The 27,193-nt window shown below is 35.6% G+C and overlaps 1 protein-coding gene across 1 annotated transcript in view; it reads right to left on the reverse strand.

Annotated features, from left to right (window-relative positions):
* The window catches only part of LOC108719755 (CUB and sushi domain-containing protein 3-like), a 489,518-nt gene that overhangs the window by 58,122 nt on the left and 404,203 nt on the right, over positions 1-27,193 (reverse strand). The window contains exons 49-54 of the mRNA XM_041567998.1: positions 25,864-26,058; positions 23,551-23,724; positions 21,596-21,769; positions 13,517-13,690; positions 9,362-9,547; positions 5,435-5,608 (exon numbers count right to left, since the gene is read on the reverse strand). Of these exons, the coding sequence (XP_041423932.1) occupies positions 5,435-5,608; positions 9,362-9,547; positions 13,517-13,690; positions 21,596-21,769; positions 23,551-23,724; positions 25,864-26,058 (1,077 nt within the window). The remainder of the gene's footprint in view (positions 1-5,434; positions 5,609-9,361; positions 9,548-13,516; positions 13,691-21,595; positions 21,770-23,550; positions 23,725-25,863; positions 26,059-27,193) is intronic.

Raw genomic sequence — 27,193 nt, forward strand, 5'->3', positions numbered from 1 at the left:
AAAAATGTGAGATTTTTTTATATAAAATTTAAATTTTTAGTGGGAAAAAACGCAATTTTTTTTAGATTTATTATACTCAGAGGATGGGAAAAGTCAGAATTCGAAAATTCAGCATCTCAGATCTGCCAAGGTTGTATGTAAGTCAATGGGAGAGGTCCCTATCCTATATAGAAGTTTCTGTGGTTTGCTCTGAAATTATCCCAAAAATCTGACTATTTCAGACTTTTCGGGAAAAAGACAGAATAATAGTGCGATTCAGGAAAAAAACTAAAATTTTATCAAGTTTGTCGCAGATCGATTTAAATTTTGATTTTATTAATCAATAAGGTCACATTGTGGATTCTAGTTTGGTTGCACTTTTTTATTCGGGAAAAAAAACCCCCAGATTTTGATAAATAACCCCCAACATGTAATATATAGTACACTCAAATCTTTAAGGCATAAACCTCTTTACATTGATGGTGTACCTATAGTAATCTTGCAGTGCATATAGAACTCTAGTGGGTTATCAAATGACATGAATAAATTGTAGTGAGTGGAATAGGTCTCATGATGGATACTTTTTATGTATTAGCAGTACAGTAGCTGGTATCAGTAGAGACATCAGTATGTAGATGTTCACTTTTATAGATATCAAGCAAGACTGAGCCCAACCCCATACTGTACATCACAGTCACATACAGTAGCTGTTATATGATGAGGGGCACATACAAAATTAGTAGGGTGTGATTGGCTTAAGAATCAGACAGGTTGCATTGTTATATTGAAGGGCAATTATTTCCATACAACTGTCATAATTATTGTATTACTGCAGGTTGCCAAGGGATGAAGGGAAATTATTTAAAAACCAACTGGAAGGCCACCATCTTAACATCCATGTGTCATACTATGTAGTCATTAGTCAATATAGTCAATGTAAGGCAGTGTTGAATTCTTTGTTCACAGCAGTGGAATCACATGGAAACCATTCTTTCTTTTTTACAAAACAATTTAAGAACCTAAGCTCTTCAATAATTGCAATACCACAAAGAAATGCATATATTACTCATCCCTCCGGAGCTTCTCAACCACTACTGTGTGCTTGTCACACCAGTGGTAAAATGAGAAATCAAGAATCTTAAATGGGGTCACAATGTGGGTTAATTACAACATTAAGGAAGACATCTGCTTGGTAGCTGTACCTGTTGGAATTGCTAAATGACATAAACATTGTTTCAGTGCTATCCCTTCTAAATGGTTTAGCCTCCTAGTCCTTAACCAAAGAGTGGATTATCTGTTGATTTAATGAGAATAGTTTATGGTATTTATCAGTAGTTATATAATTGAGCTCATTACAGGATATTTTTCCCAAAGCTCCCCAGGTTCATGTATAAGGGAACACACAATATAACATTATTCCATTGACCTCTATTAAGCCCTATTCAAGTCTGAATTAATGCAAGTGTTAGAGAAGTATTATGTCTTCAAGCAACTGAAGGTTTTTTTTTTTTTTTTTTAATGTCCACCTTGTTAAATTCTTTATGTTGTACTAGTTCTAGAAATTGATTATTTCTGATGTTTTATCAGTTCTGAGCTTACAATTTAGGGCTTTTTCATGTTCTGTTTTAATTATAGTACAGGTATGGGATCTGTTATCTGGAAATCCGTTATCCAGAAAGCTCTGAATTATGGAAAGGCTGTTTTATCAGTTCTGTATTTGCAATTTATGGCTTTTTATGTTCTGTTTTAATTATAGTACAGTTATGGTATCTGTTATCTGGAAAACCAAATAGTACCTTGTACTTCATCCAAACTAAGATATAATTATCCTTATTGAAAGCAGAACCAGCTTATTGGGTTTACTTAATGTTTACATGATTTTCTAGTAGACTTAATTCTGAAAACACACATTATCCAAAAAGACCCAGGACCAAAGCATTCTGGATAACAGGTCCCATACATGTACCAGAAATATTGCATTTAGATAAAATGTCAAACTAAATAAAATCCCCAACATTAACATATATATGTTGGCCAAGGTAACCTTTCTGACATATTTCTTTGAGGAAAAATATAGTTTTCTCCATCTTTAGCACAACATTTTGTCATTCCTCATATTTAATCATGCTACACCTATATATGCCCATATCCTTACTCACTAAATGACTAGGGAGGTAACAGCAAGCTCTTCATTTCACAAGCAACAATTGCCCCTCTTAGCCAGAGCACTATTTTTTTTTTTTTGGTTTATTCCTGTAAGATGAAAAGTTTATTTAGAACAAAGTCTTGCAAATATTTAGCATTTGTTAGGTACTTGTGGCTAAACATGTTCACAGAACTTGCTTAGTTTTTGTACCATAGTGCCCTTCAGTTTGTTCTGATGAGTAATAGACAAGTTCACAGGGAGGCCTATTGATTACAATTATGAATTTGTGAGGTTTAGAATTTTTTTTCTACTTCAAATAAACTCACAATTTCAGGAAACTTGAATGTTTGCTTTTTTATGAAAAAATTATAATGAAAAAAACTTGACTGAATACATTTGTGAAAAAACTGAAATACCTCAATTTCTTTGAGTTTATAGGCTTAAATTTGTGAGTAGTGATGGGCGAATTTGCGGCGAAAAATTCACGAAACGGCGCCGGCGTCTCGTTTTTGATGCCGGCGCCCGTTTTTGACGCCGATTTTTTTCGTTTCGCAAATTTATTCGCTGGCGGCAAATCGCGCAAATTCACTGCGAATTCGCGCCTGGCGAATAAAATTCGCCCATCACTATTTGTGAGTTTACAAACTCGAAAAATCAAAATAAAAAAAATGGCTTGCTTTGTGCCTAGGACAACTTCCATTGACTTATACATGAACTCGCCAGCTTTTAGATGCCAATTTTTTACATTTGTTTTTGAGTGGTTCTTTTTTTTGCTTTTTTTAAAAATATAATTTGAATGTATGAGTTTTTGTGCAAAAAAAATTGATTTGTGACAAGAATTTAAATTCAAACTTTGATAAAGCTCCCCCTTCATGATGCAGGAAACCCCTAAAGTTACCCCACCTTGAAAGGCACTGTGAATGATGTATTCATGACTCAACTACAAATTATTACCCATTCAATTCTGAGTGTAAATACACCTTATTCACCAAATCATGCCAGTGCAATTGCTTTCATTTTAACATATAAAATGCACGTTTGCTGAAAGCAAATTAATGCAAGGATGCAATGATGCTGAAGTTGCATTGAAAATGCTGCATGGCAATGTATCTGATACTGCAATTTTCACATTCTACCTTTAATTTGTAAATCAGTCCTTAGGGCTTAAATATATCCTTATTTACCCAAATATAGCCAAGCAGATTCCATCATTTTGACCACATAGTCCTACCATGTAGGACATGCAGATGATGAAGAAAGGTGAGCTGCAGCTCCTTCTCATAAAGAGATCTTTTTTATTGAGCCCATCCATATGGCTGGTCAAATTGAATAATATCACCTGATCAGCTCCAGATAATTAGATTCACTACAAGCCATCTATATAAAGCAAGAAGCATTAACTTTCATTTGAAGCAACGTAGGTGGTTCTTCACAGTCAGGACAGTGAGGTTGTGGAATGCACTGCAGGGTGATGTTGTGATGCTGATTCAGTTAATGACTATAAGAATGGCTTGGATGATTTCTTGGACACACATAATATCAAAGGCTATTGTGATACTAAACTCTATAGTTAGTATAGGTATGGGTATATATAATTTATGTGAAGTTATGGAGGGGTGTGTGTATGGATGCTGGGTTTTATTTGGAGGGGTTGAACTTGATGGACTTTGTCTTTTTTCAACCCAAGTAAAATTATGAGCATCAAAATTCTATCTCAGTAAAGAAGAGCATTCTTGAGAATTGTTTGCTTTTCAGTTATAGGCTGGAAACTCTGAATAAACTTTATGACATTTTTCATGGCAATTAGGCTAATAGAAGGCACATTAGATGCTCTGAATTGTTGGTATGAAATTATAATTTCAAAGCAAGCATCATTGCATTTATAGTAATAAACACACATATACAAATAAATACAGTTCCCTTTAATCAACTAAACCTCTTCAGAATAATTATGTTATTATAAACAGCACATTTATGTGCAGTTGAGGGCTCATTTAAAAATGATGTGCAATGTGAAAGGTGCAAAATTCATATGCAAAATTAATATTGTTTTTAACCTAAAATGCAGATTTTTTTACCCTAAATTCATATTCAATGCAGCTGCAAATTGTGCATAACGCATTAATATGGATACAAAGTTGTGGTTTAGGTAAATCATATGTAAGTTGTAGTGCATAGTTTTGTCCCCTGTATTCACAATTGAAACAGAACAACATCTAGCACACTCTTTGGGGCAAATTCACTAAGCCGCAAAGCCCCGAACGCTAGCGGTAATTCGCTAGCGTTTGGCATTTTCCCTACTGCACAAATTCACTAACGAACGCTGGCGTAGTTTCGCTAGTGTTACTTCGCAACCTTACGCCAGGCGGATTTTCGCTAGCGACGAAACTACGCAAATTCACTAACTTGCGCAGTGTATTGAACGCTACCTTTTACGCTAGACTTCCTTCGCCACCTCAGACCTGGCGAAGCGCAATAGAGTAGATAGGGATTGTTTAAAAAAAAAGTCAATTTTTTTTCTAAGTCCCAAAAAACGCTGGCGTGTTTTCTACATGATGGCTGATAGGCTGAAAAAGATCGAAAAATTTTTGGGGCTCCCCTTCCTCCCCCCTACATTTCCTGACTCATGGCAACTTACCTAGACAGTGGGCACATGTGTAGGGCAAAATAAAAATTTTATTTGCTGATTTGAAGGTTTTCTAGGCATTTGTAGTGCAGATACGTGTTCCTCCATTGAAATTTGAATTTCGCGCTGTATTCAAATTAGCCTTCGCTAGCGTAACTTCCCTTTATATAGCGAATCAACGCTAGCGCAACTTCGTTACCTTACGCTACCCCTGTGCGCAACTTCGGATTTTAGTGAATTTGCGGAGCCCTGGCGAAACTACGCCTGGCGAAGTGCGGCGAAGTTGCGCCTGGCGCAACTTCGCATCTTAGTGAATTTGCCCCTTTAAGTCTTATTTACTTGGCACAAGTCAGTTGCAGCTATTTACACAACCTGCTAAGGGAACCCTTGCAAATGTGTACACAATGTGGTTTACACCAAGGAATATGTATGAGAGGATGCAACTAAAAAAAATCAATTCAAGTTCAGCTTTGCATCCATTGCACAGCCTTGCTCTTGTGCTTACATTTATAAAATTAGCCCTCCAGGGTGTAAAAATTACCTTGCAAATATAGTCATAAATTCTGCACCACAGTTTTGAGACTGTAGAGCTGAAATATTCTGTTTATATTCATGGAGCGTTATGCCCTTCAATTTACGATTGAACATGAAGACTTTTTTTTTTCTTCCTTTTCTTTGTTTACCTGAGCAGTGAGGTGAAGATCCGCTCCAATGCCCGTTTAACTGACAGGTCCTTGTCGAATGGCCTATTAGGGTTCGCCTTCCAGTGCAGGAATAATGAACAGTAGATCCAAATGTAAACTTTTCTCCAGAAATAATTGCGTTCGGTGGGACACCGGGATGGCCACAGTCAATCACTGAAGAACAGAGATGACAAGTTTAATTCCACCATCTGCTATCCTTCAATTTTTACTTTGAATTTCTTTACAGGGAGCTTTTTGCTACAGCAAATTACATTTAGTGAGGCTGTATTTGAGGAGAGCTTTATTCGTACAATTTTCTGTGATGCCATGCAAATGTATGATAATTGTTAGCACAATTTTGTACATGCTCCTACATAACCCATTTTAAAGACTGTATAAAGTTTAAGTAAGACAGTTATTAAATTATTCATATTCTTCAGTACAATTCGCATACAAAACCATAATCATTGTGACCCTGTGTTTATTTGAATACGTTGCATGCAAGAGAACCTTTAGTGTTGCAATAACTTAAAACACCAGGAAATCTGCTTTTATTGCCTAGAAACATGGGTTTTTTTCTGAAAAGTTTTTTAGTAAAGCATTGAACTGAGTTGATTTTTTGCCTAAAATCTGTTTTCATATAAACAGTATAGGCTTATTTTACTTAGAGGAAGGGCATTCTTACAAGGACAGTTGTCTATCTAATGTAACACTATTGGGCTCAAGTAGTAAGCATACTGTAAATCTCTTTGGCTTTGTGTCTTGGCATATTGATGCAAATTTAGTTCCTAAGTGCTTATATTCACGTGCAGTAGCACATGCATATATAAACACCATGTATATTTATGTGTGCACAATAGGGCAAAATCCCTATCCATCCTTGTCCAGTTGTGTTGGTTTGTTCCAGAAGCTTAGCCTTGTTCAAGTTTAATGTTCCTGTTGTGACAAACCTGTCCTGACTTATCTCCATCTGCTTGACCTCAGTCTAATGACATTTGCTTCCCTGTGCTGCTTGACTCTGACTTGTTTAACACTGACTCAGCCTCATCCTTGATGCCATTATCTCAGTTAAAATGTCACATGCTACTCCTTTTTTTCACTAGGACTACATACAATTACTCTGGACCAGGATAAGGTGTAGAAATGGGAAGTGAGGAAGGATATATGTAGTGAGCCACTTAATCAGTTTTAAATGAATCCAACTCTGAAAGAATAAAACCAGCCCATGGCTAATGTTATACATGGTGCGCCAATCAGATATTTGATATCATTAATGGTCAACTAGAAATCATGACATATCCTCTAGTTTAACAGTTGTTTTAGCTACATGTTGTTTTAGAACATGTTTTTAATAAAAATGCTAGTTAGTGTACAGGTAGTTAAACAATGGAAGGTCTCTAGTAAATCTTAATTTAACTATTTAATTAAAATAGCCAACATGTTTTTACATGCTCCAAGACTAATATCTACAGTTTGTTGACATGGTGGCGTGTGCCCTCCTTTTGCTTGGCAATACTTTTCTTTGCAAAGTGGCTATTTAACAGTTGCTGCAACTGAACAAGTAGAACGTATACTGTTTTTATTATCTACAAACTGCTTTTTGTTGTTGATTTCAAGTCCATGCAGCCAGTGCATAAGCTAATGCAGCAGAAATATTGAAATGGTGCCAAGATCGCAACAAGGAAATGATGGAGTAAGACCTTTGTCAGTGCAAAGGAATTCTTGGTGAACATTTTATTTATTTTGTTTTTAAGAAGTAGGTCATATACAAAAAAGTAATTACTAAATTCCAGAATTATTTTATGAAGTATTGCTTATAACTAGTTACTTATCAAGACAAGAATATCGATGTGATATTAAACAGTTACAACTTTTCCTCAAGAAAACTTTACTGTAAAACTGTGGAATTCTAAGTAAGGGGTTGATTCATTGTTGAGGTTTTTAATAGGCTACCAGGCTTTTTTTAAGCAAGAAGTATGCATAACTATAGTCCATAAACATCCTTATTGAAAGGTATCTAGGTTTTTTGGTGGTGTACAAAGATTCATGTATCACTGGAGTCCCAGATATCAAAAAAGTTAGCTCCATCCATTTGTTTTAAAGTTGTAAGAAGATCACTAAAAATAATAATTATAATATACTGTATTAGTGTGAAATAACATAAGATACAGCTTTTTACCACAGTATTCCACTTTAAAACACAGCATTAATGTCTCTTTAATGCACTATACTAGAGAGAGAAAAAAAGCTTGCAATTTGATGTTTCTATCTGTTCTTGGTTTGGTTAAAGGGTCAGTGTCTTCAAAGGAAAACTAAGAACACATAAAATGTTCCTAAAAGGATCTTACGGTGCACATCATAAAGAAGTTTTAAAAAAGTTTCATTTTAAAATACATTAATGCATTCATAAAGAACACAAGGGTCACCTTTCAGAAACATGTCATTATTTTAAAAACAGGCTATTTCTGAAACTTTAATGGAGATGTGAGACCTTCAATGACAGGTTTTCAAGATTATTGCAGCACAGGGATTTAAAAGATAAGAATGTCATGGTATAGATGCATGACTGTAATGAATTAGAAGGCAGTCATTTAATCCAAGCAGGAGTCCTAAGGAACTGCAAATCAAAAGTTATGTGCAATGAATTCTATTGATTTTACAGCTTTATTGTGTATTCAAGATCAGTGTTGTCCATTTCTCCAGCACAAGGAAATTAACTGTCCATTTGATGGCGATAACTCATCAAGATAAATAAATTTTGCATGAACTAAACTTAATTCTACGCATTTCTGTAGTAATCATTTACACAATTCAACATAATTTTCCTACCTTTTGGACACCAATATAAAGGTGAATTTAAGGATAGTATTTGACCAATAAATTGCTGTCATACTTACGATGAATACACTGCTTAATTTATGTGAATTGTGTCTTCTTGAAATCACTACAAATGTAATCAGAGATAATCATCTATTTATTTACCCATAGGAATTAAGAAAAAAATATTGTTTTCAGATTCACGTTTAAATTCCAAACTTTATTTATCAATTGAAAAAATCCGCAAAAATGTGAATGAAAAAATTGGCATCTAAAATGTGGTGAACTTTTGTATAGGGTCCAATAGGAGGTGTATTTTAAACATTTAAGCTATTTTATAACTGGTTTTATAAAGTGGATTTTTTTAAAAGGAGCAATGTCCATATTCTCATTTATTTGACTAAATCAATCTGCCTGTGCAGTATAGTTCTTGAACCCTGGTGTTGGACATAACTGATCTAAATTACTAAATAGATACTGTGGTCCGAATAAAAATGTTTTCCTGAAAACATGTATTTTGTATAAATTAATGTAGTTGTCTGGTGTCTGGTACCAATGGAACTTTCCTTTTATATGCATATATTTTTTGACAGTTTTGACAATTCATATCATTAATTCTTGAAAGAACTTGTTCACAGTCTAAGCCAATTTATCTCAAAACTTGGGTGTATGAGGTCAGTGCAGATATGTACACTGTATTTGTTAAATATGTAAAGAAAATCTCTTCTATAGTTAGGAATGTGTTTCAAATTGATTTGAACATTGAACATTTGAACAGTGCTCATTACTAACTCCCATTCAAAGGAGCAATATAATTTACTGAAAAAATACCATTCTTCAAATATCAGTCCCATAGAGTACATATAATACAGACCAGCAAACAGGCAGCATGCTCTCAGCCAATCCCATGGGAGAGTAGGCAGGTAGTTTGCATATGCATCAAATAAATAGTATGGTAGCTTCCATAGCTCAGGCATGTAGAGCTGTGCCTGAAGAGGGACTATTATAATGTGTAAATTCCTGTTGTTATTTATTTCCGTCATTGGAAAAACTAGAAAATAAGCCAGTTACTGAGAATTTTTAAATAGATTTCAACTAATAATAACTTACTGATGCATTCTGGAAGTGACTTATCCCAATATCCATTCGGTTGACAAACAAGTACTGGTGAACCAAACAAAAAATATCCTGGGCTGCAGTCGTAAAACACCACAGTGCCATAAGTAAAGTTGCCATGTTCTATTTTACTTTCTCTGATAGAATTTTCCGGAAGTCCTGGATCACTGCAGTTGACCACTGAACGGAGACACAACATACATTTTAAAGTTTCAAAAATAATAATTATACAATGCCACTGACATTTTTTTCATGACTATCATGGCCTGTCTGTTTCTCCAAACAGTAAAATAATGCAAATATATATATGTGTGTGTGTTCAACAAATGCCATATTTTTAAGTGTCTGTACATTTATAGCAAGCATAAATAATGCTGAAACAAGACACCAGGCAATGCTAATAAAAGACAGAAAATACAATCATTGTTTATATTAACAGCATCTCTCCATTCCCCAGGTGACCAGACTAAAGCTGGCTCTGTGCACTAAATGTAAGTGACCATGAATTTTCACCTTCTGCCAGAGGCTTGGAAGTCAAATGAAAAAGTATTGCAAGTCAGATCGAGACAGTTGGAAAGAACAGAAATGAATTGCTGGAGTACAAAAAAGCAAATGAGATATTGTTTTTATTTCATAGAATACATTGAGAAGGCTTGATCATGCTGCACTTGTGTCTGCCTTTGAAAAGGATGCCATTCTCTTGCTTTGCTTCAGGTATGTAATGCTGTATATGCAAGAAGGATTAGTAATGTATGTGATCTTATCATTCACAAATATTGCTTTGAGTGGGTTTTACAACTTTTGCCACAGTCATTAAAAGCTCATCACGGTATCTGCATTGCCTGCCGGCCCAGAAAGTAAAACATTTCTAGTGCTGACAGAAATAGCATTGCAGATTTACAGCAGAGCGCCTACATCCCAGTAAGTACTTTGGAGAGAATTACTTCAGGAATGCAACTATGACATTGGCTGGAGGTCACTATATCATACTTATGATACACAGCACTGCAAATGGTCATTTTTGACCCTTTTAGCCCTTTTAATACCCCTCCACAATTATAATAAACAAACTGTTTTCAAGAGTTACAGCTCTACATTAACAGGGAACTCAATCCAATAAAGCCTAACAATTTAAACTTGTCAATATTTAGCTGTTGGTTGTAAAGTGTGTTGGAATAATACAAGCAAGTATCTAATTAGCTGTAAGCATTACTGTAATAAGGGAAATGTGTCTCTTATATCTATAGCATAGACCACTATATATTTTATTAGCCATAAATGAGTCTACAGTTAATTGTGCCAGTGTACATTTAGCCCAAATGCAGCATGTGATGCTTTCTAATTCAGTGCCCTAAAGATAACAGTACATCCTTTGGTTAGCTCCCTTCCCTCTGAGCACTTAAGGGAAGGGAGATTTGTTGTCTGAAGATCAATTGGCCTATCTGGTTGTCTCAAGAGGGACCTAGAAGGATACATTTATTGAAATTTTCTATATTCTTCATTCAATTGTAAGATGAGTCCTGTGGTGGAGGAGGACTGAATGCACAATCAGGATGGTTGGCATATACTGTGTGTATCTCTGATCACTCCGAAATGAAATTTTATTGCTTTTCCTCAAAGGAAAAAGCTCAGCTTGACATAGACATATTTGCAAGGTTATTTAAAAATCCTATTCTGCCCTATTTCTCTAATTGCTTTAGAGATTTATAGAACACTGTTTGATAATATTTTACCGGGCTCCAGGGAAATGAACTGGGAAAAGCTATAAACACTTTGTCAAAGAGGTTTAAACTCTCTAAAATAAACTTTCTGACTTCTCCTTAAGGGGTGGTTCACCTTTAAGTTAACTTAATAGTATGCTATAGAATGGCCAATTCTAAGCAACTTTTTAATTGGTTTTCATTATTTATTTTTTGTGGTTTTTGAATTATTTGCCCTTTTCTTCTGACTCTTTGAAGCTTTCGAATGGGCGTCACTGACCCCTTCTAAAAACAAATGCTCTGTAAGGCTACAAATGTATTGTTATTGCTACTTTTTCTTACTCATCTTTCTATACAGGCTTCTCCAATTCATATTCCAGTCTATTATTCAAACCAATGCATGGTTGTTAGGGTAATTTGGATCCTAGCAACCAGATTGCTGAAATTGCAAACTGGAGAGCTGCTGAATAAAAAGCTACATAACTCAAAAACCACAAGTAATAAAAGAATTAAAACTAAATGCAAATTGTCTAAAACTATCACTCTCTACATCATAATAAAAGTTATCTCAAAGGTGAACAATCCCTTTAAGTTTTCTAAGAGATTTAAACATTTTTATTTTGTAAATATAAATAAGAAAAAGCTGAATGGTAAGAAGAAGTGAATGGTAAATAAGGGCATTTATTGATAGATTTTAGACTATGCAATTAGTTATTTTGCTAAAAATTCATTATTTTTAATGTAACCAAGCTCTTATTAGAATTTGAACCTAAAGTAGCCAAATATTTTTTAGGATATATTTATATCCTGTAAAATATTTTACAGCACCCAAAAACAGGTGTAAAAGTTCAAATAAATGAGGTCCTTATATTTTACATTTAGGGGCCGATTCACCAAGGGTTGAATATCGAGGGTTAATTAACCCTCGATATTCGACTGGGAATTAAAATCCTTTGACTTAGAATATCGAAGTCGAAGGATTTTAGCGCAAATAGTTCGATCGTTCGATCGAAGGAATAATCCTTCGATCGAACGATTAAATCCTTCGAATCGAACGATTCAAAGGATTTTAATCCAATGATCGAAGGATTATCCTTCGACCAAAAAAAGTTAACCAAGCCTATGGGGACCTTCCCCATAGGCTTACTTTGAGTTCGGTAGAATTTAGATGGCGAACTAGGGGGTCGAAGTTTTTTCTTAAAGAGACAGTACTTTGACTATCGAATGGTCGAACGATTTTTAGTTTGAATCCTTCTATTCGAAGTCGAAGTCGTAGTCAAAGGTCGAAGTAGCCCATTCGATGGTCAAAGTAGCCCAAAAAACACTTCGAAATTCGAAGTTTTTTTTACTTCGAATCCTTCACTCGAAGTTAGTGAATCGGCCCCTTATATGTTGTCCAATGCCATTGTGGAAAAAATCTATTTCAAATATCTAACTGCTGACTTAAGAAGGTATGCATTTTATGCCAGGCTAGCACGCCATTATTTTACACCACTATGAACTCTTTGAAGAAATCAAGACAAATTCAGCCAAGAAAGAATATCAGTAATACAAAGTAATAGAAAATGCTGTGTAAAAGGTGGTTCACCATTTACAAGAAATATGTGTGCAATGAAGAGTTGATATTAGGTGTATTTCAATAGGACTTATTTACTGTGGATATTGGTTTGTTTTAATTGGGAAGGTTTGAATATTGCATCAATATTTCGTCAATAAATTATGCTGACCAGTTTGTGGTCAGCAGATGAAAAAGTGAAAAAGAGCCACAGGGACTTTATACTTCCTGGAGGTCTGACCATTACAGCGCTTTAAGTTCTAAATAGACTTATTGCTGGTTCCAAAAATCCCATTCTCCTACGGATCTTTGAAAAATATGTAACAAGGCAACTGGTAATTTTATATACTTACCTGACACTCTTGGCCAGTAAAACTATCAGCAGAAAACTGCACCGGCCCGGGGGTTCTTCCAGTGAGCACCATGGAGCAATCTTCTCCCTGCTTCTTCATTCAGCTTGCGACTGTGCATGCTCAGTAGAGTAAAAAGCTGAACTTTAACAAAAAAGCTGGCAATTTAGTTCTACTGCACATGTGTTTGCCCCATGAAATTTGAAAAACGAAGAAGTGAAGACGAGCATTGCTCCATGGTGCTCACTGTCAGGTAAGTAAATACAACCAGTGCTAAAATCAAATCATAGCATAAACTTTTTGTGTATAATAAAAAAGGTTCCATATTTTCTAAATGTCTGGCTACCCATTGCAACCAGGCAACATCAGACAACATCTTCTTAGTTGTTATGATTTAATGAAACAGGTAAAACTTTGCATCATTACCCAGATTGTGTTTCACATTAAGAAAAATCTATGTTATAGTGCCTCATATGCATATTTTATGTGCAAGGTAGTCTGAGCACATTTATTTCAAATTTTAATTCAGTACCATTAGTCTTACCTTTACAAATAGGTGGAGGATGACTCCATTGCCTGTTGGCCTGACATTGGGCTCTAGTTGGTCCCTGCATGATGTAACCCGTATTACAAGAGAATGTGACTACATCATTGTAGTTAAAACCATTGCCACTTGTTCTTCCATATATTGGACTCCCCGGATGTCCACAGCTGACAGCTAGCAAATTGTGGAAAAGAAGAATGCAGTATAGGAATTAGCTAACCATTTAGTCAATAGACATATTATCAGATGCTGATGAATTACTTTTAGTTGAACAGTTTTGTAAATTATTCACTGTAAAAGATGTTCTTTCTCAGCTAGCATATACAATAAACTTAGAGGTCTGCTTACAAAAAATGTAATTCCTATACACTGTAGAACAACTGGCAATAAATTCCAATTTGACTTGACTAGACTAGAATCTGTGAATTTTAAAACTTTTTAAATTCAAACAAACTTGATATTTTACTAAACTCAAATATTTGCTTATTTATTACAATTTTAATTTAAACGACTTGATTGAATAAAACTGAAAAAATAACTTGATTGCATCAAAGTCAAATTCTACAAATTTATAATGGATCTACAAACTCTCCATAAAAATCAAAAGATTTAAAAAACTTGGTTTGAAAAAAATTGCTGAAATTTTATTTAGGACAAAGACAGAATTCTTGGATAGGATAAGATATATTCACGATGGAATATCTGACTACAGTTGGGGGCCGATTCATGAAGCTCGAGTGAAGGATTCGAATTAAAAAAACTTCGAATTTCGAAGTGTTTTTTGGGCTACTTCGACCATCGAATGGGCTACTTCGACCTTCGACTACAACTACGAATCGAACGATTCGAACTAAAAATCGTTCGACTATTCGACCATTCGATAGTCGAAGTACTGTCTCTTTAAGAAAAACTTCGACCCCCTACTTCGGCAGCTAAAAGCTACCGAAGTCAATGTTAGCCTATGGGGAAGGTCCCCATAGGCTTGCCTGAGATTTTTTGATCGAAGGATATTCCTTCGATCGTTGGATTAAAATCCTTCGAATCGTTCGATTCGAAGGATTTGCGCTAAATCGTTCGACTTCGATATTCGAAGTCGAACGATTTTAGTTCCTAGTCGAATATCGAGGGTTAATTAACCCTCGATATTCGACCCTTCATACATCTGCCCCTTAAGGTGGCCATACACGGATAGATCCGCTCGTTTGGCGATGTCGCCAAACGAGCGGATCTCCCTCCGATATGCCCACCTTGAGGTGGGCAATATCGGGCTGATCCGATCGTGGGCCCTAGGGCCCAACGATCGGATCCTAGCGTTCGCCAAACGGGCGGTCGGATCGCGGGACCGCATCAACGAACAGATGCGGCCGCGATCCGACGGGATTTTTAACCCCATCCGATCGAGATCTGGCCGACTTTCGGCCAGATCTCGATCGGGGAAGCCCGTCGGGGGCCCCCATACACGGGCCAATAAGCTGCCGACTTGGTCTGTCGGCAGCTTTTATCGGCCCGTGTATGGCCACCTTTAGACATGATACTTTGGCTAATTCTGATAATACAGGTATAGAATCCCTTATTCGGAAACCCGATATCCAGAAAGCTCCTAATTATGGAATGGCTGTCTCCCATAGACTCCATTTTATCCAAATAATCCAAATTTTTAAAAACGATTTCCTTTTTCTCTGTAATAATAAAACAGTAGCTTGTACTTGATCCCAACTAAGATAGAATTAATCCTTATTAGAAGCAAAACCAGCCTATTGGATTTATTTAATGTTTAAATGAATTTCTAGTAGACATAAGGCATGAAGACCCAAATTACGGAAAGATACGTTATCCGGAAAACTCCGGGTCCCAAGCATTCTGGATAATAGGTCCCATTCCTGTATCTCAGTGAAATGGGATGTGGACAATGTATATTTTAACATATAAGGAACTTAACTACTGATGCATAGGCCTTTAGGATTTCAAAGGGATTGGGTGCCATGACTTTGCCACTTAAATTGTGTATTCTTTAATTATGTTATGCTTATTAGAGTTGTCTGTAGGGGACACGGATAGTTGTTTTCTAGCCTAGGTAATAATATATGTACCCCCATAACCTTGATACTGTTTTCCTTGATTCTGTTTCAAAATTAAAATTCAATAAAAAGATCATTTAATTTTATTTACCTAGGACAACTCCTAACTCTACATGAATGTGCAAGCTTTTAGATACCATTTTACATTATTTGTCCTTGCTCTTAATAAATATCAAACATATGAGCTGTGGAATCTCTAATTTGAATGCGTGAGTTTTAGCTCAAAATTTTTTGAATTGTGTAAAAATTCTAATTTGAACATTGGCAAATCAACCCCATAATATTCTATTTCAGTGAGCAAAATAATAAAAATAAAACTATGTCATGATTACATTACTTTTATTCTAATATACACAATGTGACTGAGCAGCAGTTTATATAGAAAGTTGAATCTCTAAAACAGAGATAAGCCAAGTAAAAAACTAACATCTATGATTTTTATACCTTGAGTAGAAGTAGAATGGAGCCTACATGATACAACTCATATTTCTATTTGTTTAATATTTACTCTCCATGATCTGCATTGAATCACGTGGATTTAATGTGAAATATGAATCTCATGAGACACATAAAATTTGCATTCTTGTATTATGAAGTTCAGTGATATGCCTACATTGGTAATGAGATCATTGCACTTTACAGTTTTATGATTTAAAGAATAATGAGGTTGAAGTTTTAACTAATACAGGAAACTACAGGTGAAGGACAGAATGGCTCATGTAGAAAGGGATTTGTTCTAAATTTGTGCCATTTACCTTTTATAAAATACAACTAGGTAATCCTCTATGCTGAACATAATTCATATTTAGAAATAGTTTTGAGAGTTTAGAAAACCACATTGTACCCATTTTCCCTTAAATGGTTGTTGATTGCTGAGTACGGATAAGCACAGATTTTTGCTGTGTTTTGCAGTGAAAACACTTCCATAGACTCTAATGTATAAAAATGTTTTTAAAAGTTGCATAGTGTTGCGTGGTTTGAAAAATGCAATGCACCAAAAACTCTATTCACTTCAATGCATTTGGTGAATGTTTTGCCATTTCGCTAATTTTTTTGACGTGAAATGGGTCAGATCCGCATAGCATTTTTTTCAATGTCCGCCATTGCTACACAGAAGCTTGTTAATATGAACTATAGTAGTGTTTCTGAAGCAAACAGATCAGTTTTACCAGAGCAGGGCAACAATACATGATATTCTCAATACTGTAAAACAGTTTCATTTTTTAATGTTACTGTTCCTTTAGCTTTATCTAGAAAGATCTTGAAAGCTTCTTAATTTTTTTCAACACAATAGACTCCTTTTAATTTAATAGGATAAGGAACACAATCACTGTCTACAGTGGTAGTGTTTTGGAGCTATTTACCTCTCAGTTCTGTCAATATCACTGACTGGCAACTAAAAAGCAGACTAATGTTTGTACTTTTAGCTTTATCTTATCTAAATTATCTTATATACAACACACTACTTAGACTCTTTGTTATTCATCTTAAAGTCTGCCATTCAAATCAGTTTCTAGCTACCAGACCCCACAACCATGTAACCAAATACAGACCAAATGCTATGGGGCCTATTTATTAAGCCTCACATTTTTCTGGTAGGGTTTTTAAGGGAAAAAAATTAAAAAAATTAGAGAAAAAAAGTGTTGAAAAATACTTCAGCTAAAACCTATCAAAGTCATGTAAAAGTCAATGGCAAATATCCCTTTTACAATTGGAAAATGTTTTTAGCCTTCATGTTTCGGTTTGTTTGACGCTGGTTTTGAAGAAAAAGTGGCACAGTTAGAATTGTTGCTCCATACGAGACACAACAAGTTCCACACTACGGGCGCTCAGCCGGATAAATTAGGAGGTGTATGATGCTTCATCAATAGTAGCTTTATTTCAGCAAACAGTGTGACAAACAGTGGCAATCAATAGTGCAGTCTCAGCCTACGCGTTTCGTGCCCAGAATTACCGGCACTTCATCAGAAGCTCTGATGAAGTGCTGGTAATTCTGGCCACGAAACGTATGGAGCTGGGATTGTTTGCGCCTGTGGAGTTCTCACGGGAGGCCGCTGGAGGGGAGACGTGCTTCAAGGACGCCGAGTCGGTGAGCTCCGCTATTTCTCCTCATAACTTCTTTTTTACAATTGGAATTGTTGCATGATTTTGTTGAAATTTTTCCAGCACCTACAATTTTTGTTCTGATTTTTAAGTACATTTTGCCACATTGTGGTTGGGAGTTAGGTCAAATTTTTATTTTTAAAATAATGAGAACAATTCAAGTTTCAATAAATACCCCCCCTATCTGTCCTAATACACCACTTTCTACACCATTCTAAATGCAAATTTCAGTTGAGCTGCTGCTATACTATTCTATAGCTTCCAGTTTATGTTTTTAAGTGCTCTTATACAGATTATCCCTAAAACTATCACATGAAAAATTAGTGTACATGACTTTTCATAGGCTTTTTCAAAATGTTTTATATGTACTTGGCCTATTCTAAGAGAAATGCATTAGTATTAGTTGATTAGAAGCATGATTCCAAACAGCCATAAGAATCAGCATGTTAAGCCTTCATCTTTGAAGCCCAATAGTCATACTTATTTAGGACAGGTTATGTGCATTGCTCCCTATAGACGCTTTAGACTAATTAGTCTGAGCAGCTGGAAGTCTGTATATTTTTATATATATTTGCCTGCTATGATAAAGCAGGCAAAATAAAACCGCTTTTCTGGAAAACATGAAAAATATTGCATCTGCAGCATCTACAGAAATCATCTACAGAAAAACTGCACATGTAATACATTCATATTTATTGGCACCTGCTCAGAAAGAGTGTTAGCTTGTGTTTCACCTTCTCCTTCAAATACCATTGGTGTGAATTGTAGCACCAGTGAATGTAAACAACTATTCTCTACCAAAACACTTTTTCTCTCAATCGCTTCATTGATCACATATGTATCATATTGTTTACAAACTATTTGAATTTGCAATCTTGTGAATCAATTTTTGCAAAAATAGTTAACAAGTTGCATGTTGTGTTGCATAACAGCTAGCAAATAGTGAGCAGTCCTGATATACTGTATACTTACTAATTATGTGACTTCATAGCATATATGATAACAATTGAATTTTATCACATAATACAATTAAAAAGATATGTGTGAATTTGGTGGCTTATCGATCTAATGATCATAATTTTGTAACTAAAAAACCCCTGTCTTTGTAATTACATGCATCTGCATAGATCACTTCTATGACAGGGTACCAGGGAATGTGCATTGATTAATTTTTCTTCTTTTTCTCTAATTTATCAAGGTGTCTTTAATTTTACGCCATGTGAATGCCAGATTTGCTTTCTTTGAGATATTCTCTCTCTCTCTCTCTCTCTCTCTCTCTCTCTCTCTCTCTCTCTCTCTCTCTCTCTCTCTCCTCTCTCTCTCTCTCTCTCTCTCTCTCTCTCTCTCTCTCTCTCTCTCTCTCTCTCTCTCTCTCTCTCTCTCTCTCTCTCTCTCTCTCTCTCTCTCTCTCTCTCTCTCTCTCTCTCTCTCTCTCTCTCTCTCTCTCTCTCTCTCTCTCTCTCTCTCTATATATATATATATATATATATATATATATATATATAATATATATATATAAGAATTAATGATGGGCAAATCTGTCCCGTTTCGCTTCGCAAATTTTTGATGGAGTTTTGCAAAACCATTTGTGGTTGGCACAAATCCATGCCTGGCAAATTTATTCACCCATTACTAATCAGAATCTCTATTTTGCATACAGTACTATATTAAAATATTCACAATTAGTGATGAGCTAATTTTTTACAGAGATTTGCCCAAAAAATAATGACCACAGTCTCCAATGGGCAAAAAATTGTTGCATGTCACAAAAAAATTTGCCACCCATAGGCTTCAATGCATTTAATTTTCATGAATAGGGGTGGGCGAATCTGAGCTGTTTTCGTTTCGCCAAAAATTTGCAGCAGGCGAATTGTCGCTGACGCCCATTAAAGTCTATGGGGCAACTTCGCCGCACTTCGCCAGGCGTAGTTTCGCCAGCGCTCCGCAAATTCACTAAAATCCGAAGTTGCGCTCAGGGGTAGCGTAAGGTTGCGAAGTTGCGCTAGCGTTGATTCGCTATGTAAAGCGAAGTTACGCTAGCGAAGACTAATTTGCATACGGCGCCAAATTCAAATTTCAATGGAGGAATACATATCAGCACTACAAATGCCAAGAAAACCTTCAAATCATCAAATAAAAATTTTATTTTGCCCTACACATGTGCCCACTGTCTAGGTAAGTTGCCATGAGTCAGGAAATGTAGGGGGGAAGGAGGGGAGCCCCAAAAATTTTTTCGATCTTTTTCAGCCTATCACCCATAATGTAGAAAAAACACCAGCGTTTTTTGGGACTTTGAAAAAATTTTGACTTTTTTTGAAACAATCCCTATCTACTCTATTGCGCTTCGCCAGGTCTGAGGTGGCGAAGTAAGTCTAGAGTAAAAGGTAGCGTTCAGTACACTGCGCAAGTTAGTGAATTTGCGTAGTTACGTCGCTAGAGAAAAATTCGCCTGGCGTAAGGGTGCGAAGTAACACTAGCGAAACTATGCCAGCGTTCGTTAGTGAATTTGCGCAGTAACGAAAATGCCAAACGCTAGCGAATTAACGCTAGCGTTTGGCGCTTCGGCGCTTAGTGAATTTGCCCCTGTGGGCGTCAAAAAAAATTTCTCGCGCGACTAAATTTTTTTGACACAGACCGCCATACAAGTCTGTGGGCGTCATTTCTATGGCGAAACAAGGCGAAAAAATTTGCCCATTCCTATTCATGAATTTTTGCCGAACTGAAACGGGTCACCAATCACTATTAGCTGTATTCAATAGCAAGTTATGTACTGTATCTTAAATGGACATAATGGATATAATGGATATAGAAATAATTTAACTGAAAAACATCTTTTCTCTAAATAAAAATGTTGTTTTGTCCAAAATTACCCAGTGAAGACTATTCTTGGAATGTTCGAGGGGAGATTTGCTCACATCTATTTGCTTTGGCATATGAATGTCTTAAACTTTGTGGTCAATATTTCACCATCAGTATGGTAATGGGCATATAATGTAGGCACCACCACACCAAGGAGTGAATGTCCTAATAGTCTTTGGGTAACTCAATCAGTTTACGGTTGATTTAAGCATTAAATATGTGTGTTATTTAAAACACAACAGTATAATGTATTGCTGTTTTCTATACTTTTTAATATTTTCATGTTTGGTATAGAGCAGATGCCACTGCAGTGTAAATATTTATAATTGGATCATGGAAAAAAACACAATACTAACCTTTCCTGCCATTGCCAATGACCCACAAGCAATTATTTTCTATCTCCATTCTTTAAGCTGTTCTACAGATTTGGAAAGTCTCGTCTGACAGAGATTCATTCTTGTTTAAAGATTATCGATAAAGAAGCATGCTGTTCCCTCTGGTCTAATTCCCTCTTCTACCCTTAGTTTAACTCGAAAACTAATAGAACCCTTGAGTTATTCTGTCTGCTTTCAAAAGATTTACAAAATATATTCTGAAGAAAACATAACAGTAAATATCATGTTCAGGGTTTTTTTCCCATTGTTCTAATTAATATAAAGGGGAACGATGTGCTCATCATTTGTCATCTGAACTCGCTCAGAGTTTAAGGAGGCCCTTTCGTTCTCATGGTATTGCAATAATGCAACTGTTGTTAAAGTGGGAAAGTTTGATCTTTGATGTTCTATACAACATGTTTATGTTTTACAAATTAGAACCACCCTAAAACAGTTTTATATGGTGGTAAATGTCTTTGCCTATTCAATTAGTATATTTTAACATTTTATACCTTGCTATTTAAAATTTTCTTACTCTCGTATAGGTTTTCATAAAGTAATCAGGTTCTTAGGCATGTGGCATATATTTTAATAGGCCCAGACTGCCATGGAAGCTCTACAGATTGTTCGAAGTATGAACTAGTAGATACAACATGCTTACTTACGCACACAGGAAGGCAGTTGGCCTGACCAGTTGTGATCTTGCTGGCATATTCGTACTGATGATCCAATCAAACGAAAACCAGGAATGCACTGGTAAACGACTGTATCCCTGTAGCCATAATTATCTCCAATCACTTGTCCATTGACAATTAATTCTGGGGTTCCACAGTGCCCAGCTATAAAAAATACAATTCAAATAGGAATAAAGATCATATTTCTCAAGTCACTTGACTATTAACAATCAACTTCGGAGTTCCACTGTGTCCAGTTGAAAATATACAAATCATATCAATTACAACTTTCAATCTTTTATTTTTTTTATAGTTAAGAGACTGCAGGCAGCCTTGCAGAGCAGCATTTTATTTTAACATGGCAAATCAGTTAAAATAAAAAATAACAACAATCTTGAAAAATTACTGGACATGTGAGTTGCAAAACCAAATTTCTCTCTCTTCCTTGATTTTGTAATTAGGGTCCTCTCTTAAAGGAAAACTATACCCCCAAAATGAACACTTAAGCAACAGATAGTTCATATCATATTAAGTGGCATATTAAAGAATCTCACCAAACTGGAATATATATTTAAGTAAATATTGCCCTTTTACATCTCTTGCCTTGAACCACCATTTCGTGATGGTCTCTGTGCTGTCTCAGAGATCACCTGACCAGAAATACTTCAACTCTATGGGGCCGATTCACTAAGCTCGAGTGAAGGATTCGAATGAAAAATACTTTGAATTTCGAAGTATTTTTTGGGTACTTCGACTACGACCTTCGACTTCGATTCGAACGTTTCGAACGAAAAATCGTTCGACTATTCGACCATTCGATAGTCGAAGTACTTTCCCTTTAAAAAAAACTTCGACCCCCTACTTCGGCAGATAAAACCTACCGAAGTCAATGTTAGCCTATGGGGAAGGTCCCCATAGGTTTGCTAACCTTTTTTTGATCGAAGGATTTTCCTTCGATCGTTGGATTAAAATCCTTCGAATCGTTCGAAAAATCCTTTGATCGATCGAACGAACGTTTAGCGCTAAATCCTTCGACTTCGATATTCGAAGTCGAAGGATTTCAATTCGAGGGTCGAATTTCGAAGTATTTTTTACTTCGAAATTCGACCCTTAGTGAATCTGCCCCTATCTGTAACTGGAAGAATTGTGGAAGAAAAAGACACAACTCTGTCTGTTAATTGGCTCATGTGACCTAACATGTATGGTTTGTTGGTGTGTTTGTGAACACAGTGAATCCTACGATCCCAGGGGGCAGCCCTTATTTTTTAAAATGACAATTTTCTATTTATGATTATCCAATGGCACATACTAAAAAAAGTATATTATTATGAAATTGGTTTATTTACATGAAGCAGGATTTTACATATGAGCTGTTTTATGCAATATCTTTTTATAGAGACCTACATTGTTTGGGGGGTATAGTTTTCCTTTAAAGGCTTCTGGCTTGGTATGCAAGGGAACATTTAATACCTAAATCAAAGTCAAATATTCCCCTAGCTAAAACTGGCTTTATTATATTTCCTTATATTTCACCATTGTACTCACCTCTTGATTCTGTTACTTCAATATAAAAATGCCTAAATATTTTATTGATAAGGTGCCACTCTTTGCAGCAATTACATTTGAATTTTAGTATTGGGAAACACATTTAATCAAGTGTATTCTCACTAAAAAGGATTATTTTGCTATTGAAGTGTATGTCTGAGTTTTGGACGAAATTTAGGTTGTAGAAATGTTTGAGATCTGAATTCCTAAGTATGTTATGTCATGCTTTGCCTTTTACATTTCTGTTCATTTTGGAATGCTGTGTGTTTCTATAACTGAAATCGTAAAATCTAAACTCTATTACAAAGCATTGCTGGATTACTACAGTATACATATAGTACAGTATAAACAATGGATGTATAAACAATGAAATACGAAAATGTGATTACTGATATTATTACCTAAGCATCTGGTTTCAGTCTCGCTCCAAAGACCAGAGGATAAACACTCTCGCACAGCTGAGCCCACCAGCATAAAACCTGTATCACAAGCAAATATCGCAGTTGACCCAAATGTGGTTTGAGTTCCAATTTTCTTTCCATTGGGTGGTATAGGAAGCTCTCCACAGGATGTAACTTTAAGAAGCATATAAACAGGAGGTTATTAGAAATAAAATTGTTATAATAAATATAATTAAAAAAAATGTTGACTGAGATTAAAACTCCTGCCAGTCAGACACATTGAGGCAAATTGACACCAATATCACATTTGATAAATGTGTCAGTTAATTAACCACAAGCCAAGAATGTTGGCTCAGTGCATGAGCAATGCCGTTTTTAGGGGTAGATAGAAGTGATGGGCGAAAATTTGCCAAAATTCTGTGAAGTCTGTGGGCGACAGAATTGTTTTTTTGACGCTTGACAAATTGCGTGACACATTTTTGAAATACAACATTAGAGTCTATGGGGTATATTTATTAAAAAGTGAAGTTAGAGATCACCACAGTCTTCCAGAGAAATATTGCCCCTCTCCATTAATTTCTATGGTATTTTTAAAGGCATGTTTATCAAAGGGTGAACTTTCACTTTAATCCTTTGATAAATACACTTTCAAAAATCCCATTGAAATTTATGTAGAGAGGCGGAATGACAAGGGCATGGGTATGCACCCCTGTGTGTGTACATCCTATAAATACATCTACATTGCCCCACAAATTTCATGCATATAGTTTATAAAAATGTGATTTTCAGTCTATGTTCATAGAGTATTTAAGATTACAAACACCATCAATGCAAAGCAATTCACTAAGTTCCAATTTGCTAACCTTATGGACTAAAGCAATAAATCTATATCAAATTTTTTTGGTTCAAAGTCATGCAAGGAATGTAAGTCCCCCAGTGTAGTGAACTGTAAGCCATACTGAATGAACTGTCCATATTAAGAAAAATGATGATGCATACTAGTCCATAGTCCTAATGTAGTGATGGGTGAATCTGACCCATCTCACTTCACTGATAATTCACAAAACTGTGAAAAATTTGCCAAAGGCATTGAAGTCTATGGGCAACACATTTTTTTGAAGCATGACAATATTTTTCACCCATTAGAGACTATGGGGTATATTTATCAAAGAGTGAAGTTAGAAATCACCACAGTCCACTAGAGTGAAATACTGCCTCTCTCCATTTTTTTCTATTGGATTTTTAAAGGCATGTTTATCAAAGAGTGAAAGTTCACCATTTGATAAATACGCCTTTAAAAAGCCCATTAAAAAAGAATGGAGAGAGGCAGTATTTCACGCTAGCTGTGGCAATCTCTAACTTCACTCTTTGATAAATAAACTCCTATGGGCTTCTTTTTCATGGTGAAATCTAGCAAAACATTTTGCTTATCACTACTTACACCTAGAACTAATTACCCGCATAGCAGCTTGAGATTGAGTGAATATGGAAAGACAGTGACTTGATATTTAGATCAGAAATTTCCAATAAGCTATAAAACTATACACTCAAGCTATAAGTGTTACATTCTTGTAGCTTGTTGCTGTTGACTAGTGATGAGCACACATTTTTCCCAGGTTTCTCCGCAAAAAAGACACTGATAGCCTCCAATGGGTGAAAAAAATTGTTGCACTTCACTGCATTTGGCAAATTTGGCAAATCTGGCACCCAAAATGGGTCAGAGTCACCCATCACTACTGTTGATCAAATCACTTTGGGGTATAATGTCATTACATATTACATTCCCTCATTTTCTATAGTTTGATTAGAAAAAATGCCTTTAACTGATTCTATAACTGAATTTTGTTTAGGCAGTAATTATCTAAATCAGACTTTGTCTGAGGATGGGCTAGTAAAGCATTTTCTGCCATACAGTAAATGATTGCGGGCTGACTGCCAAGTCTATTTAGGTTCATGCGTCATTATCTCATTTTTGTTCAGCATCTCCCACTGATTGAACTGTGCATTTGATTTCAGTATATTGCATGTCCATGCTCCTTTTGTTCCAGGCCAGTAAGAAGACATGAAAAGAGTTGATGTGGGAAGCTAAATGACATAAAAGGCTCATTGACAAATATAATTAGTGGTGGTTATAGGGATTGTGATGATGCAAAAGCACAAAGTAGCAGTTTCATAACATTCATGGAAAAATGTAATTCAATAATCATTTTTTCTTCTTTGCATAAATACAAATAATAATTTCTTTGGATAATGTCATGCTTTATTATCCCACCTTCAGATCACTGCTGTTATTTGTTATCCTTCTATACATACTTTGGCAGTGAGGTCGCTCATTTCTCCAGCTCCAAGTTCCATTGGCAAGACATTGAATAGACGCAGGTCCCAACCTGAAATAGCCTGGATCACAGCTAAAGACAACTTTTGTTTTGTACTCATAATGGGATCCATTTACAATGCGCCATCTTCCATGTTCCAAGGTAAAAGAATTAATACTTGGACATGTAACAACTTTAAAAGAGAAAGAGGCAAACCAAATGTCATTAAAGCTGTCCAGCTATAATTACATAATGCTTTTCTTAGTACAGGTATGGGACCTGTTATCCAGAATGCTCGGGAACTGGCGTTTTCAGGATAACAGATATTTCCATTATTTGGAAATCGTACCATAAGTCTACTAGAAAATTATGTAAATATTAAATAAACCAAATACTGTAGGCTGGTTTTGCTTCAAATAAGCATTAATTATATCTGAGTTTGGATCAATTACAAGCTACTTTTTACAGAGAAAAAAAAATCTTTAAAAAAATTTGGATTATTTTGATTATCATGTAGTCTATTGGAGATGGCTTTTTCCGTAATTCAGAGCTTTCTGGATAATGGGTTTCCATATAATGGATCCCATACCTATGCTATTAATAGGCAAAAACCCACCTCCTGTAACTTTAAGAACCAAATTTCTGGTTTTATAAACCAGAAATCAGGCTCTGCTGGTGCAGAGAGCACTATAGTGCAGCCTCCCTTTCACCTGCTCTGGCGCAGGATTGCCCCTGGTTACCCAATAATTATTTTTGTCAGATATTTAACTATACTACTTTCCTGGAACACTGGAAAGAATACTTGGGATGTATGGGGCATTTTAATTAACAACTGGAAGCAAACATCACTGGTGATATTGTCCATAGCAACAAATCAGCAATTAGATTTGAACAGTAACTTCAAGTTAGAAAAGTTGGTTGCTATGGGCAACATCCATTTGCAAAAATGGAGCACTGACCTATGGCTAAACGTAAGCAATTTTAATCAGCTGGTACCCCATAGTAACTGACATTGCTTGTTTTTAAAGTTTACCATAGAAGGGGGCCTGATTCAAAACAACAAAAAAATAGAAAAAACGAAAACATTAATTTCAGAATATTAATATCTACCTTATACAAAAGTTCATCTTAAGGGGAAATTGCACTTTATTTATAATTAGTGATGGGGGAATTTATTCGACAAGAGCAAATTTGCGGCAAAAAAAAAATGGACGCCGGAGTCAAAAACGAGACGCCGGCGCCGTTTCGTGAATTTTTCGCAAATTCGCCCATCACTATTTATAATACAAACAAATCAGAATGACTTTGTCCACACTAAAAGGTTGTAA

Source organism: Xenopus laevis, chromosome 6S, assembly GCF_017654675.1.
Source record: "Xenopus laevis strain J_2021 chromosome 6S, Xenopus_laevis_v10.1, whole genome shotgun sequence".
NCBI classification, from domain to species: domain Eukaryota; kingdom Metazoa; phylum Chordata; class Amphibia; order Anura; family Pipidae; genus Xenopus; species Xenopus laevis.